The 16,115-nt window shown below is 32.4% G+C and overlaps 1 protein-coding gene and 1 pseudogene across 3 annotated transcripts; one reads left to right on the top strand and one right to left on the bottom strand.

Annotated features, from left to right (window-relative positions):
* Positions 1-2,131: 2,131 nt before the first annotated feature.
* LOC107910362 (uncharacterized) lies at positions 2,132-4,613 on the bottom strand. Of its 3 annotated transcripts, none has more exons than XM_016838180.2 (5): positions 4,481-4,613; positions 3,673-4,361; positions 3,245-3,470; positions 2,751-2,833; positions 2,132-2,360 (listed from the first exon to the last, which is right to left on the bottom strand). In XM_016838180.2, the coding sequence occupies exons 2-5, from the start codon at positions 4,267-4,269 to the stop codon at positions 2,292-2,294; spliced, it is 975 nt and encodes a 324-aa protein (XP_016693669.1). In that variant the 5' UTR covers positions 4,270-4,361; positions 4,481-4,613; the 3' UTR covers positions 2,132-2,291. The 3 variants fall into 3 exon arrangements, with proteins under 3 accessions (XP_016693669.1, XP_016693668.1, XP_016693670.1); XM_016838179.2 differs by having other exon boundaries at positions 4,440-4,593; XM_016838181.2 differs by having other exon boundaries at positions 2,305-2,432; positions 4,440-4,593.
* A 1,142-nt stretch (positions 4,614-5,755) lies between these two features.
* Positions 5,756-15,041, top strand: LOC107908019 (UDP-sugar pyrophosphorylase-like; annotated as a pseudogene).
* Positions 15,042-16,115: the final 1,074 nt, after the last annotated feature.

Below are 16,115 nucleotides of genomic sequence, written 5' to 3'. Positions count from 1 at the left end.
TAATATTTTGAATTTTAAAAATTATTTTATATTTTTTTTGTAATTTTTGTTTGGAGAGACTAATTTGTTTATTTTCAAAATTGAAAGAGATTAACACCAATCTGTTATTCGAATTAAAGTTTAACTCGACTTAAACTCGAAACTTGAATTACTAATTTAAGTTGACTCGAAAAAATTATTAACTCGATTTGAATTTTTTAAACGGGCTTTATTTTTTTGTCCAAGCTCATTTTTTGGGCCTATATTTTTGCCCAAACCCTTCCACATTCAATTGGGCCGGGTGGCCCGACCCATGAACAGGTCTAGTTACTTTTAGTTTTATTTATTTATTTTGTTTTATTTTTTAAATTTAACATTATGAAATTATTCTATTTTGGATTTTTTTTAAATTAATGTTTTCTTCTTTAGTATCCATTTGTTAAGCATATTTTTTAACATAATTTTTCTTTAATATTGACGATATTTTTATAAAATTGAGGGCTTTGTGAAGACCAAGTCATGCTTTAAGCATGGAACCCCCTTAAATCATTTATTACATTAACAATCAAAATGATCTCAATTCTAATGAAAAGTATAATTTAAGCATATTGTTTAGTAAACATAGAAAGCTTCAAAGAAGTGTGTAATAATTTGTCATTAAATTTCATGTCATTTACCACTTACCAGTCATACATTAGTTATTTTTTCCCTAAAAAAAATAACACCATTAATATTTTAGAGTAATTTGTATAATATTTGAAAATTTTAAGTACCAAATTAAAAAAAATGTAAAATTCAAATACTAAACAAAATCTAAACACCATCTAAAATCTTTTCCAACATTTATCATATTAAACTTGTTTTTACCACTGCTACAAAATTTTTTCTCATACCAACTAAGATTTTTTGGAAAATGGTAATGTGACAGTCTTTAAGTTTCTCGCAACTTAATAGATGAGTTTTTTTTTCTTTTGTTAATATATTATTTAATATTTATATTTGGTTTTAATATTTAAATTTTTTTTGTTTTAATTTGATATTTAAGTTTGGTTTTGATGTCCAAATTGACATTGAAATTAAGAAACATCATGTGACCTAATAAATATTTGACAGGTGTGTTATTTAAAAAAAACATAAATACTTAATTGAGACAAAAGAAACCCTTAGGTACCAAATTGAACATTGAAATCAAATTTAACCATTTAGGTACTTGTATGGAACAAAAAAAAAACTCAAGTATCAATCTAAAATGACTTAAATACCAAATTGAATATTGAATCCAAACTCAAGTACTAAATTAAACATTAAAGATAAATATAAGTATCAAATAGTATATAAACTTTTTTTTTACAAAATTTCTTTAAAAAAATTAAAATAAATTTAAGTTTAAAAGTTTAGGGTATAAAATTTTAGAGATTAAGATATATATAAAAATTTTATCTTAAATCTTTAAAAAATTTAAAAATCTAAAAAAAGTTTGATGAATAGCATCGATTGCCCAATTTTTTTAATAATTGAAATTTATCACTATTTTCAATATTTTATCTCACTTTCTTTAAAATTTTTTATTATTTTTTAAATTTTCTTTGTTAATCTCTAACATTTTGCAAGCTTATTAAAGGAGTAGAACTGAATCAAGTTTTTTTTTTGTTGAATTATAAGAGTACAAAGCCCTAACAGTAACGTGACTAAAGTGACTCGAACTCAATTTACACCTGAGGCGGTGAACACCCTAACCGGCCAACACACGATTCCACTTACTTGAGTTTTAATTCTTCATCTACACCTTTTTGTGTTTATTTGGTTGGTTTTATAATATTAGTTGAGTTTTTCATATTTAATTTTTCTTTCCACAAGCTTAAATAATAAAAAGACCCATGATGTTCTCCATTCCCATCCATTTCCAAAATTAATGCAACGATGATTCATAAAAGAACACCAAGACATTCTCCCTTGACGTCGCTCCTCACCACTATTCAATTCCATTCAAAACTAGGCACCAAGTTTTATGATTTATCCATTATAAGTACAAAAAACAATATATTACGATTAAGCATTTTTTGCATCATTACTCCATTATATATTTCCTACCAATCAATCAAAGCTTATAAAAATGCTGGTATGTACCAATGTAAATGAAAGACATAAATCATTAGTTTCCACATTTCTATGGTTATATTATATAAATAAAGTTAATTTTATATCAAAATTTTCCAGGATTTAAATCATTTCATACACGATGCTACAGTTGAAACAGTGTTAACATTTGCCTTATCAATGTTGGTTCAGATAAAATCTAACCTCCAGTCATCTCATCCCAAGGCATTCAAATACAAGGTGTCCAACCGTGGTGGAAATGCATCTTCATAACTAGGCAGTTTCTGATCAAATATACACAGTTAGATATCCGGAAGCTTTGCTCAAAATAAAAATAAAAGCCCCCACAGTAGTTTCTGCCATTTGCACCAAGAAATCATGGAATTTATTAACATAGAGTTCCAGTTTCATAAATATGGCTTAAAAACCAGAAAAATTAATGGAATGCACATAAAGGCAGTATATGTTTAGATTAATTAGTTTTATATGCACAAACTGTTAAAAGGGTCTTTCTGGGAGAAGCTTTTTTAAAATTTTGCAATAGTTCCATTGAATAAACCTGCTCTTTTCCCTGTTCTAAATTTGCTAGGAGAACATGTTTGGAGTTAACGAGGACCGTGGCAGGATGAAACAAAGGAACACTAGACAATGCATCAATAATATAAAACACTCACCTCCAACCAAAAGAAAAATCCACGTAAGAGACATAAAAGTTTGCGGCGGTCTGACCTATATTCATCAATTTTCATCCTTACTTCTGCAAGAGTAACGAAATAAACATTAAAGCTAACATTGTTTAGTAAATTTCATTTAAAATATCTGAGAAAATACTGAAACTACAGACCGCAACTGTTAACAAGTTCGACAAGTTCTGCTCAACCAAAACCATGGAACCAAACAATCATGCAAAATCTGATGGGCCAAAGAAAAGATAGGCACACCACTCAAAGTACTTCCAAATGAAATTTATCTTTGATGAGAGCTGCACTTTGAAGAATCTTGGATAGCAATCGTGTAATAGTAAACACTGAATTATATTTCAAGTGGAATAAACAGTTGCAAGGGGCAATGATCTCAATTACTATGTGCATACTTTAGACATAACATGCATATTTGAAAAAAGAACAAACAAGTAAACACCAACAGAAGTTGGAGAAACCAGTCTTGCCTTGGTGCAAATCAAGGAGTGATTTTTCTTTAGTTTTGGTTGAATAGTTCTTGATTAGTCTGTGGCATATATTTCCAGCACCTTGCTTTGGTTTACGGTAAGTTACTTCCCGCCAAAGATTATCAAACTCCTTTTGGTCATAAGGAGTTCTAAGGAGAGCCATAACCTTCTCCCTAAACTGAGGCTGGCTAGGAGTCCTAATGGCATCCTTACACTCTTCTTTAGCCTTTTCATAGGCAATATGCACATTCAACAAGAAAAAAACAGTAAAAGAATCAGCACCATATGAAGGGGGGAAATGTAATAAAACAAAACATTTCATGAACCTCCGGATGGGGTTAGAACATATAAAAACTGTGTTTTAGTTTTTTTTCCTTTGGAGGAAGGAACAAATGTAATTCAAAGAGTTGCAAAGAAAATAAGCATACCAATGATGTTGATGGTACAAATGGTGCATAACCCCCTTCACAAGTATCATCCAATGTGAGGATATTCAAATCAGAACAACTTCTGTAATACTTCCGATTCAAATTTGTATTGTAAGTTCCATGGATGAATTCCGGGATCTTATCCAAAGAACCTAGAAACTCTTTCAAGCTTTCATCTACCACACTATCACAAGTTATCTCCTTAGAAGGTTGCTCACAACTTTCATCATACTTCCTATGCCTATTTGTGTGGTAAGTTCCAAAGATAAATTCCGGATACTTTTCGAACTTATCCAGAGAACCTAGAAGCTTTTCCAAGCTTTCATCTATTTTACCATCACGTTTGATCTTCTTAGAAGGTTGTACATCACATTTATGAGCAAGTACAGAAATATAATCAATAAGAGAACTCCAAAACATTCCATAATCTGAATCAATATCTTCCATGTCAATTTCACTAAATTGTTTGTTGATTTCCTTTATATTTCTAACTCTAAAACTTTCGCTTCTTGCTTCCGCTAACAGATTATCAAACCTTAAATCCTCCAACATTTCAGAACCTCCATTATAACATTTAACCTTCTTCACTTTCCCCATTATAACAAGACAAATTTTAAGAAAAGAAAAGAAGAAAAAGAAGGAACCTTTTGCTTTTTATCTCAGCCCTCTAAGAACCAATCGCACTCTACCTGCATTGTAAGAGAAAAAAAAGGGTCAAATTCTGCCATTCATACCTGCATTACAAGAAAGTTGAGGTATTTTTATACATATACAAGATTCTTCAAAGTCTCAGAACCAGTTGGCCTACAATTTAGTAAACATATGCTCGCTTTCTCCAGAGCTGCTTGCCCTAGTTCAACCCAGATTCTTCCAATTTTTTTTCAAAGAAAAGAAAGTTTGAAACATAAATTATTCGCGAGGAAAGAAACATAAACTCGGCCAGTTTTTTCTTTTTTTTTTTTTCGAAATCGGTTTTTTTTTATATTTTGGGTAAACTACACGCATGGTCCCTTCTATTTAACTTAGTTTACATTTTAGTGATTTATATTTGAAATGTTATATTTTAGTTATTTACGTTATCGAGTTGTAACATTGTAGTTACTGAGCCGTTAATTGCAGTTAACGATGTAATGGTCAGCTGATGTGGCACGTTAAATTATCATTTCAAACAAAAATTTTAGGTTAAATTCTATAATTGGTCCTAATGTTTTCTCATTTTAAGCAATTTAATTTTTTTAATATTATTTTAACTTTCCTTTTTTATTTTATTTTGCCTTCTCTCCTGTTTCTCCCTCTGTTTTCCTACATTCTCCGTTTTTTTTAATGCATCAAAAAGTCAAATTGATAGTGAAGAAAAAAGCAGGAAATTGAAAGTCATCAAAACCCATAAACCCATTTCATCTATTAACTATCAAAAGTCTCCACTAGACCTGTCCATGGGCCGGGCGGCCCAGCCCGACCGATGGCCCGCTCGAAATATGGGAGGGTTCGGGTAAAAATATAGGCTCGAAATATGGGCTTGGGCAAAAAAACGAGGCCCGTATAAAAAATGGGCCGGGCTCGGGCACCACTTTTTTGTCTTGGACCCGGCCCGGCCAGGCCCGAATATAATAAATATATATTTTTTATTTTTATTTTTTAATTTTAAAATACTTTTAAAATAATTTTTTTATGTTTTTTATTTTTAAAATAATTTTTTAATGTTTATTTTAAAAATGGGCCGGGCTCGGGCTTATGATATTTTTCTCGGGCCGGGCATGGGCAAAATTTTAGGCCCATATTTCGGGCCGGGCCGGGCCCAGGCCTAGGAGGCGGGCCGAAAATTTTTTCCGGGGCCCATGGATAGGTCTAGTCTCCACCACCATCCATCATTTTTGTTTCACCCATTAACACCTTCACCATTACCATGACCTCATTCATGACAAACCTAACAATATCATCCCCTTATCAAATAAACTCACATTCAAATCAATCAAGAATCCAAGTAAATAACAATTAATAAGTCTCAAAAAATCACAGAGAGTAAAAGATTAGACAATGACTGGTGATGAAGGAGCACATATTAGAAAATTAAGCCGATCTAATGGACAGTGATGGAGATTCGATCTTGGGTAGCCCAAAAGTTGGGGATTTTTTGAGATGTTTTCAAAAGGTCATGGTAGTGGCGAAGATGATGGATGGCGTTGGAGGGTTTTGATAGTTAGCAAATAGTATGAGATTATGGGTTTTGGTCATAGGCAATGATGACTTTCAACTTTTTGCTTCTTTCTTCACTGTCAACTCGACTTCTTGATATGTTAAAAGAAATGGAGAAAGTAGGAAAACAGAGGAAGAAGCAGAAGAGAATAGAAAAAAAAAGGAAATTTTAAAAAATATAAAAGAAAATATTAAATTGCTCAAAACAAAAAATATGGGGATCAATTGTATAATTTAACCTAAAATTTTTGTTTGAAATGATGATTTAACATGCTACGTCAGCTTATCGCTACACCGTTAACGGCAATTAATGACTCAATGACTAAAATATTACAATATGATAACGTAAGTGACTAAAACATAACATTTCAAAAGTAACTAAAATGTAAATTGAGGTAAACAAAAGTGACCGTGAGTGTAGTTTACCTTTATATTTTTGTCAAAATCTTCTCACTTTCAAGTTTATACAGTAGTCTAAATGAAAATTTTATTTTCAAGCATAAAAATATAATAAAAATTATATTTAGAACTTATAAGTAATGGGTTTTAAATTAAATGATTTTGAGTATTGTACATCTTAAGAGTGTACTGATTTTTTTTTCTCTTTGATATAGGTAGCTAAGCTAAATTCAGGCTATCGTGGGGGGGTCCGAATCATATATTAAAACCGCCGGGGAGCTCTTAGCCGACTCGAAAGCTGAGAAGAACTAATGACGGCTTCCCACCTTCGGTAATGAAATTACTCACTCGAAATTTTCTAAATTTTATACAATTTGTTGTAATGTAATCAATATTCAGTTGTCTTAGTTAACATGATTCATATTATTGTTAGTTTAATTTGACATATTTCAAGTTTTCTTTACTCGTATATGTTCTTATCTTCACTCTCTTCTATGCAACTGTTTTAAACATAGTAATTCTTTTTGTAGGTCCCAACTGGAGAAGTTGTCTCTCTTGGTGATGATAATTTCATCAAATTTGAGGATGTTGGTGTCAAAGAAGCCAAAAACGCAGCATTCGTTCTTATTGCGGGTGGGTTTGGTGAACGTCTAGGATACAATGGAAGTAAGGTATATAACCTATAGACCAACTGTTAATATTTTGCTCTTCTTTGCCCCTCTTTGAAGAGGATTAATCACATTTTTTTGCATCGTATTGATTAAGCCTGTTCCTACACCCTTGACTACTTTTGCTCTACAAACAACATTAAATAGCCTTTTGAACTTTTTGTATATTGAGTCTATTCTGGTTCATCAGGAAGCTAGTAGTTGGCTCACCCAAGGTTTGTGTGGTATCTCATTTGTTAGGAGGCCTTCCGCATTAAATAGCCTTTTGAGCTATTTGCCCTTGACTTAATCATGAAAGATTAAGTGTTATTTTCATTCAGTACTGTTGATTGCAGCAGCCAATGGGAGATTATTGAGAATTTCGTAGTAGTCTATTTCACTTGTTGAAATGCATCAACAATTGCTTGGTACAGGAACTGTGGAAAAACTAACTCTTTGACGAACTTAATTTTAAGTTATAGTCATCATCAGAAAAGCCACTTTCGAATAAGACAAGAATTTACCACTTTACCTGTAAAATGCCCATCATTTCATTAGGAAAATTGATATAGTGAACAAGTAGAAAAGAGTTCCAAGTCAGGCTGTATTGTTTTCTCCGTAATCAACTATAGCAAATGAACTTATTTATTTAACCAAACCTCTTTCATCTCACCAGCATAAGCAGTTCATATTCTTACAATCATTTTCTTATGTTTGAAGTGCCCAGGTCAACATATTTGCCTCAATAAGTAAAAAGAAAAAGAATTAACCTTGAAGCCTTCAGAAAGTTTTTTTATTGATTGTTGCATTTTACAACTTATCTGCTCTCCAGCTCCTTCTGAGTGTGTGTCTTACATTAAGGTACATGTCAAAAGGAGATTCCTTTTGTTATCATGACATCAGATGACACACATGCCCGTACAGTGGACCTTTTAGAATCAAATTCTTATTTTGGGATGAAAGCTTCACAAGTTAAACTTCTTAAGCAGGTATGTTATCTGTCATTGATGTGTGGTTGGTGAAAGTTGTTGTTAGGTGCTTTACCTCCTTGTATTTGCTTGCAGGAAAAAGTTGCATGCTTAGATGATAATGATGCTAGGCTTACCTTGGACCCTCCTAACAAATACAAAATTCAGGTAGCCCCCATAAATGTTGTATAAAAAAACATGTCTATATTTTGATTGCTATAGCCATTAGGTTCTTCTCTTGACTCTTTTCTGATCTTTTTAGACAAAATCTCATGGCCATGGTGATGTACACTCACTTTTTATTCTAGCGGCCTTCTGAATGAATGATATGTCTCTCAAATACTCTTCTCATGCCTTTGCAAGTTTTCTTTACATTTAGATTTGCCTGTTGTCAAAAACTTATTTCTTAATGGCACAGAAACTCCTTATATGATGATACTTATGTGATTGTGTCTGCCCTTGCCCTTGCATCTCTTTATGGTAGTAAGACTAAAACAATAATGGTCTCAAACCCACATTAAGCTATAACATCTATGTGGCTCTCTTAACTGGCTACCATACACTTATAAATAATCCATTTTCTAATGCTTCTTGACCTTAATCGTCTCAAAATTTATTTATACTAGGTCAGTGACATTGCATAGAAAAGTTAACTGTCAGTCTCTGGAAATTGGTTTAATGGATAATTCTTTTTATATTCCACCATGTTGAACATTTATCTTCACTTTTTGCTAGTCATGATTCCAGATTGTGATGGGTTATCTTTTTCCAAGACACAAATGGACTGTTGTTCAAGGTTAGAACCTCGATTTGCATGATTTTATCTATAATTTTCTTATGTCAGCAGTGCAAAACTGGTAGAAATAAAAATTTACTATTTCAATGTAGGCAATTCCAGCTTCCCTGGGAGTCAGTGCACCTAAAGAGTACCATGCCAATTCTCTTGTTGTTCCACGGAAAGCAAAAGAAGCTATTAGAGGAATTACTAAACTCACTCATAGTGATGGTATTTATATACAAGACTTTAACTTCCATAACTATTGGAAGCTAGAATTCCTTATATGCTTATAACCTATTTCTCTAGGGATGATGGCATTTAACTAAACAAAGGTCTACATTTCAGTAATTTTTTATTTTTCTAGTGCCAACTTTTTCTTTGTGCTTGTACGTGTTAAAGTTCTTTTACAACATATAGGATAACGCAAATTGCCTCTTTTCCTCTCCCCCTCCAATCTCCTTTCATTTTCTTGTATATGATGTATTATACATGTCTATATGATATAACTGTTCTCTGATAGGTATTTTGGGCATCAAAGACCCTACGATTTATGCTTCATTTTTAGTAATGCACCATGAAATTAACTTCAGGGAGATCGTTGGTGATCAACGTGGAATAGAATCAGCTTGATCCTCTGCTTAGAGCCACCGGTCATCCAGATGAGATGTTAATTGTGAGACCGGTTATTCTCCTTTTCCAGGAAATATAAACCAAGTAATTTTTCCAACTCAAAATCATTATTTAGATGTTCCACTTCTAGGAAGATGTCTTGATACGATCACGCCCTGAGAACGTTCTTGGTTTGGTTCAGCTCATCAAGCGTCATTTACAATTTATTGCAAGCTGAATTTTAATTTAATTAAACTCATCTTAGTTAATAATTGAGTTGCTGGACTTTATTAAACTCATCTTAGTTAATAATTGAGTTATTGTTAAACTTTATTTAAGTTATGTTTCTTTTAATTAATCTAGTTGCTGGAATAATTTATTGATGCATAAATTTTTAAGTTTATTTATTTAAGTGTTTAATGTGTTTTGTGTTTAATATGAGTTTAAATGTGATTAATGTGTTTGTCTTAATGTGTTTGATTGCAGGTGTCTTTTCAGCTGGAAACCGTTACATTCAAGGGTTGTTACAAATTGATTAAAGTGACTTTTCAAGTAGAAATCAATTATATACAAAAGGAGCATTATATATCATTTAAAGGAGTTGTTATATCAATTAAAAGGAAAGCATTACACCTCCTTAAATTGGCAGCAGCCTTTTCTTATTCCATAACCGATTGTTGCTTAAATGGTCACTCCATGAGCTTAAATTTCATTAAAAGCTGCTGGTGTCCATTCGACTGGCCAAGAGGGACTTCAAAAGTTTTCTTAAACACCTTTGGATGCTTAAGAATAAAACCTAAGCATTCAAGTGAATTGAATCAGGTGAATTAAAGAATTAAATCATATTGAAGGAAGGAGTTACTTAGGCCTAGAATTTCAAAAGTTTGTAAACTTTATTTCAGCTCATTGTTAAGCTGAACAAAAGTGATCTTTTGGTTAGGCTTTTCATAGCATTATAAATAGTTGTATTCAGCCTACTGTATGGGAGACTTTTGCTGAATTTATGCTAAATTTGAGTTTTGTGAGTTATCCAATTCTCTTTGATTCTTTTGGAACTGATTTGACTTATCAAGCATAGCTTGTGGCGTCTATCATTTCCTTTGTTTGCCGAACTTATCACTTTTGAGTGTGGCATACATATACCTTTGTTTCCTATCACCATTGATAGCAGGTCAACCATTGTTTTCTTAACCGTAAATCACCTAAGAGCCATTTGAGATTCGGGTCAACAATCCAATATTGTTGGTTCTTTTTCGGCCTTAGTCAAAATTATCCGTTATCTTTGCTTAACCATTCTGTTACCTTATTTTAAACTCATTTCTTTCATTCTTCAGCCTTTTTCTTTATTTAAAAACTTAGTTCATTTCTAAACGAATCAATTGTACTCAAATTCACGATTGGGCATCAAACGACTCGAATCATTCACGAAACGAGTTCGTATCATTTTAAGTGTTTCTCCATGTATGAATGCACTTGTGGTTGGATTTTACCTTCAACCTTACCTTTGTTGGTCAACTGGAATCGCCTCTCATCAGGAAGGTATTGAAGCTGAAATTTATCAATCGGCTTTTCGAAAACCTGAAAAGATACAACACGAGGAAAACTCACATGTTGGTTAGTGGAAACATTCTTCACTTATTCTCGCTCACTATCATCTTTTTCTTTCGTTTCTTTTTCTAACTCATTTTCTTTTTTAATTTTCTCTTCTTTCTCACATTTTTGTTCAATTTTAATCTCATTTTTATTTTTCTCACTCTCACTCTCGCTCTCATTTTCTTTTTCGATTTATTTTTCTTTTTCTTTCATTTTTCTTCTCTCTATTTCGTTCCATATTCGCTCATTTTCCCTTATTAACTTCTCTTGCATCTTTTTTCTTTTTATTTCTTTTTCTCTCGTTTTTTCTTTATAAGATGAAGATAAAACAAAAGAATCAAAATGAAATGTTTTCCGTCGAGTATGAATGGAATGATTTACATATGGTTTACGTTCACTCCTTCGTAGATGGTTTTTTTGAGGCATATGAAGAATAACTTGTACTTTCTTGTTCGTCACCTTGAAAGATCTCAGACTCAAAGCTTGCTTCTCTTTGTCTCAAATTCCTTGATGAATAGGAGTCAAGATAAGAATCTATTCTCGAACATTCATTGGATGTTTGTTTCTTTGATGATCTTGTTTTCGTCCTTTCACTTGGATAAATTTGCTCCTGCTGGGTTCTTGCTCGATGGCCCCGCTCTTCAACACGATCCAATTGCTTCTTGATGGTTTCGAGTTTCCGATCAAATAGATGCTCCACTTCGCGCGTAAAGGCTTAGAGTGTAAAATCTGACACAATTCCTCCAACAATTCTTACAAGATGGAAACCAACTCTCTCGTTTGGATTTCTTTCTATATTTTGCGTCATATTGAATACTCTTAACAAAACCTCACAAGTTCTCTCTCAAAGAAAACACACAAACTTGGCTTTTTCTTCACCCTGTTGTGCTCATAACCCTTGTGCCTTTTTCCACTCACTCCACCTCTCTAAGTTCTTAAAGGGACCAGTTAGACTTAGAAGCAGTCGTTTTGGGTCGGCTTGCAAATTTAATGTATGGTTTTAGGTAGGAATGTTGTAGGACAAAGAAGGTAGGCTTGAAATAAAGAAATGGAAAGGGTTGGGTATGGCCGAATAATAGTATATGGATTGGATATTTTTGGGCAGCAACCAGATTTCCAACTCGGCAACAAGAACTTGAAAACTTCTTTTTTTCAATTTCAATTTTTTTATATAAAATGCTAACTACGAATGAATTCAAATGAATACCTCTCTTTTTTGGACGATTTTTTTTATCAAATTACAATACCTTAGTGCCAAAAACATCAATTCTTACTACAAATAATCTGGCTCTGATACCAAATGATATGAACTCATTTCGTGAATGATTCAAGTCATTTTATGTCCAATCATGAATTTGAGTAGAATTGATTCGTTTAGAAATTAACTAAGTTTTTAAGCAAAGAAAAATGTTAAAGAATGAAAGAAATGAGTTTAAAATAAGGTAACAAAATGGTTAAGCAAAGATAACGGATAATTTTGACTAAGGCCGAAAAAGAACCAACAATATTGGATTGTTGACCCGAATCTCAAATGGCTCTTAGGTGATTTACGGTTAAGAAAACAATGGAAAATATTGACCCGCTATCAATGGTGATAGGAACCAAAGGTATACGAACGCCACACTCAAAAGTGATAAGTTCGGCAAAAAAAGGAAATGATAGACGCCACAAGCTATGCTTGATAAGTCAGATCAGTTCCAAAAGAATCAAAGATAATTGGATAACTCACAAAACTTAAATTTAGCATAAAGTCAGCAAAAGTCTCCCATACAATAGGCTGAATACAACTATTTATAATGCTATGAAAGGCCTAACCAAAAGATCATTTTTTTTCAGCTTAACAATGAGCTGAAATAAAGTTTACAAACTTTTGAAATTCTAGGCCTAAGTAACTCCTTCCTTCAATATGATTTAATTCTTTAATTCAGTTGATTCAATTCATTTGAATGCTTAGGTTTCATTCTTAAGCATCCAAAGGTGTTTAAGAAAACTTTTGAAGTCCCTCTTGGCCAGTCGAATGGACACCAGCAGCTTTTAATGAAATTTAAGCTCATGGAGTGACCATTTAAGCAACAATCGGTTATGGAATAAGAAAAGGCTGCTACCAATTTAAGGAGGTGTAATGCTCTCCTTTTAATTGATATAACAGCTCCTTTAAATGATATATAATGCTCCCTTTGTATATAACTGATATCTACTTGAAAAGTCACTTTAATCAATTTGTAACAGCCCTTGAATGTAACGGTTTCCAGCTGAAAAGACACATGCAATCAAACACATTAAAACAAACACATTAATCACATTTAAACTCATATTAAACACAAAACACATTAAACACTTAAATAAATAAACTTAAAAATTTATGCATCAATAAATTATTTCAGCAACTAGATTAATTAAAAGCAACATATATTAAATAAAGTTTAACAATAACTCAATTTTTAATTAAGATGAGTTTAATAAAGTTCAGGAACTCAATTATTAACTAAGATGAGTTTAATTAAATTAAAATTCAGCTTGCAATAAATTGCAAATGAGCTTGATAAGCTGAACCAAGGACGTTCGCAGAGCGTGATCGTATCATGTCTAGTGTGATAATGATGATTCTTTACCTTTGTAATTGATATGGTTGGAAGTAGAAAGAATCACCACATTTTACACCAGCTGAAATCTTCATTATTATTGTGATATTCATTAAATTTGATCTGGTTTTTCCGGTGGAACCTCTTATACATATGTAGAAAATGTTTCATTCGTTGTCTAATTGCGTTCTCCATCCCTCTCCTTTTTTTTTTTCTTTTTTTTTTCTGTTTACCAGTTGATTTTGGAGCTTGGTCCATACATTAAGGAGCTCACCAAAACAGGAGGTACTATTAAGGAATTCGTTAACCCCAAGTAAATTGTTCACCAAAACTTATCATTTATGTTTTCATATATTTTGTTCTTTGTAAAGAAGAAAGCGAGTGAATATGTCATCTGTTTTGCCCTATGTTACTGCAGGTATAAAGATGCTAGTAAAACATCATTTAAGTCCTCAACTCGACTAGAGTGTAAATGCAAGACTATCCTAAAACATTGCCTCCAGCAAGAGTCGGCTTTACGGTAATGGGTGGTTTGAATCATTTCTTATAATTTCACTCGAGTCTTTTTTGTGTTAATAGGCTGTCTTATGTCAGATAGGATCCTACTTCTCTTGTGGTTCTGTGAATGAATTTGCTACTAATGTAAATAGATACTCATCATTAACCTGATGTAATGCGACTGTGTAGGTAATGGATACATGGCTTGCGTATGCACCAGTGAAAAACAACCCTGAGGATGCTGCTAAGGTACCAAAAGGGAACCCATATCACAGTGCAACTTCTGGAGAAATGGCCATATATCTCATCCTTAAAAAGGTGAGCATGTTGTTCTTCTGCTAAAACTCAGCTCTATGTTTTCTCGTTCTTTAGGATGTTTTTCACTCTAATTCTGTCTCTCATCTTATTGTTAAACAACAAATTTTATCCGTTTGCTAGGCGGGTGTCCAAGTGGAGGTTCCTGTGCAACAGGCTTTCAACGGCCAAGAGGTGGAAGTGTGGCTACGTGAAGCCTAAATGGGGGATAATCAAAAGCAAAGTTAGTGGAAGTTGCTCTATTTCTCTAAGGTCTACCATGGCCCTTAAGGGGCGTGATATCTTGGATGGAGTTCTTATCATCAATTCAACTGACGGTGCAGAGGTATGCCATTAACGGTAGACGCATCCATTCCCTTGCACTATTTTGCCACAATGTTTATTAGATTTGTTATTCAATTCCATGTTTTGGATGTTGTTCATGACTTCAATTTTCTTACATTCTTCTTGCTTGATAACTCTGACTTGATCACTGCCTTCCCTGTCGTTTCATTATTAGCTCAGATTTTCTAGTTGTCATATGAGTATGTAATCCTTCTCTGCTTGTAAATATGCAAGTAAACTTCTTGTGTGTTGGATGGACAATTTAGCTCAGTTGAACAATATGGTAATAACAGTGTGGTTTTGGAAATAGGTAAAAGTTGGAGGATCAATAAAGAACAAGGGCTGGCTGATTGAGAGAATCGACTACAAAGATACAGCATTCCCGGATAAAATGAGGATCCGAGGTTTCAGAATGGAGGAAACCTACAGTCAACCTGTCAAGTACACCTTAAAGCCATGAATTTAATATGGATAAATAATGTAATTTTAAATTTAATAATAAAAAAGTATTACTCAAATGTGTATGTATTAATATCAAAATTAATAAAAGATGTTTTAAATATTTAAAAAATTAATAATAAAAGTAAAATGTTATTTAAATATCATTTTTCTTCCATTTAAAAGTTTTCTTTTTAAAACTTGTGCTATTGTAATTATTACATATTTATGGATTGCAAGTTGTGAAGCTATTTGGAATGTCCCACAAAATTCTTGGTCAAATAATCACGTAATTGTTTCTTATAGATTTGGGTCTTAAATAAGCTAAAAAAAAAAAAACTATTCAACCTAATCAATTACCCACCCAAACTCGAACCCATTGAATCAACCTAGAAAAAGAACTTAACAAAATCTAAAAGAAAAATCAAAACCAAAATTAAACACAAAATCTAAAAAACTTAACAAAGTCGAGGATTAAATTCTAAAGTTCAACACTGTAGAGTGATTAAACCCAAAATTATACCTATATTAAAAATCTAGCTCTTAACCTCAAATTAATAGCAAGATTCTGAGAATCAAAGAACAGAGTGGCCATGGAAATGAACTATTATTAGCAGGAGGAATCTTCGTGGACGTCTGAGTAGAACCTGGTAGGGGATTTGGGAAGTTTTGTTTTGGTTTTTCGATTAAATGTGAAAGCGTTGGCTAAGAAAGTTTGGTGAGAAGATGATGATAATGCTATGGACATGTTTGGTTTCTTAGACTTAGTTTGGATGGACGGTATTTTTACCTTCGGTGATGTTAAAAACAACGATGGCAGTGAGATTGGATAATGTAACAGTGAGATTAGAAACAGCGGTGGAGTGTGTGTTTAGATTCAAATGCAGCTGTAGTGGTGAGGTGAAAATAAAAAATGACTTTTAAAAGGACATTAAATTAAAAATGATATATAATAGAAGTTTTTAAAATTATTTAACCATTACAAAATTAATAAATGATTAAAAATTATTACAATTGTATTTATTTTTAATATTAAATAATTAAAAATGAATTAAAACTCGAGAAAAATTTAAAAATTCATTTTATTTAATATTTC

The sequence above is a fragment of the Gossypium hirsutum genome, chromosome D02, assembly GCF_007990345.1.
Source record: "Gossypium hirsutum isolate 1008001.06 chromosome D02, Gossypium_hirsutum_v2.1, whole genome shotgun sequence".
NCBI lineage: Eukaryota > Viridiplantae > Streptophyta > Magnoliopsida > Malvales > Malvaceae > Gossypium > Gossypium hirsutum.
Note: the sequence above shows the minus strand (reverse complement) of the source record. Positions and strands in the feature narration are given on the sequence as shown.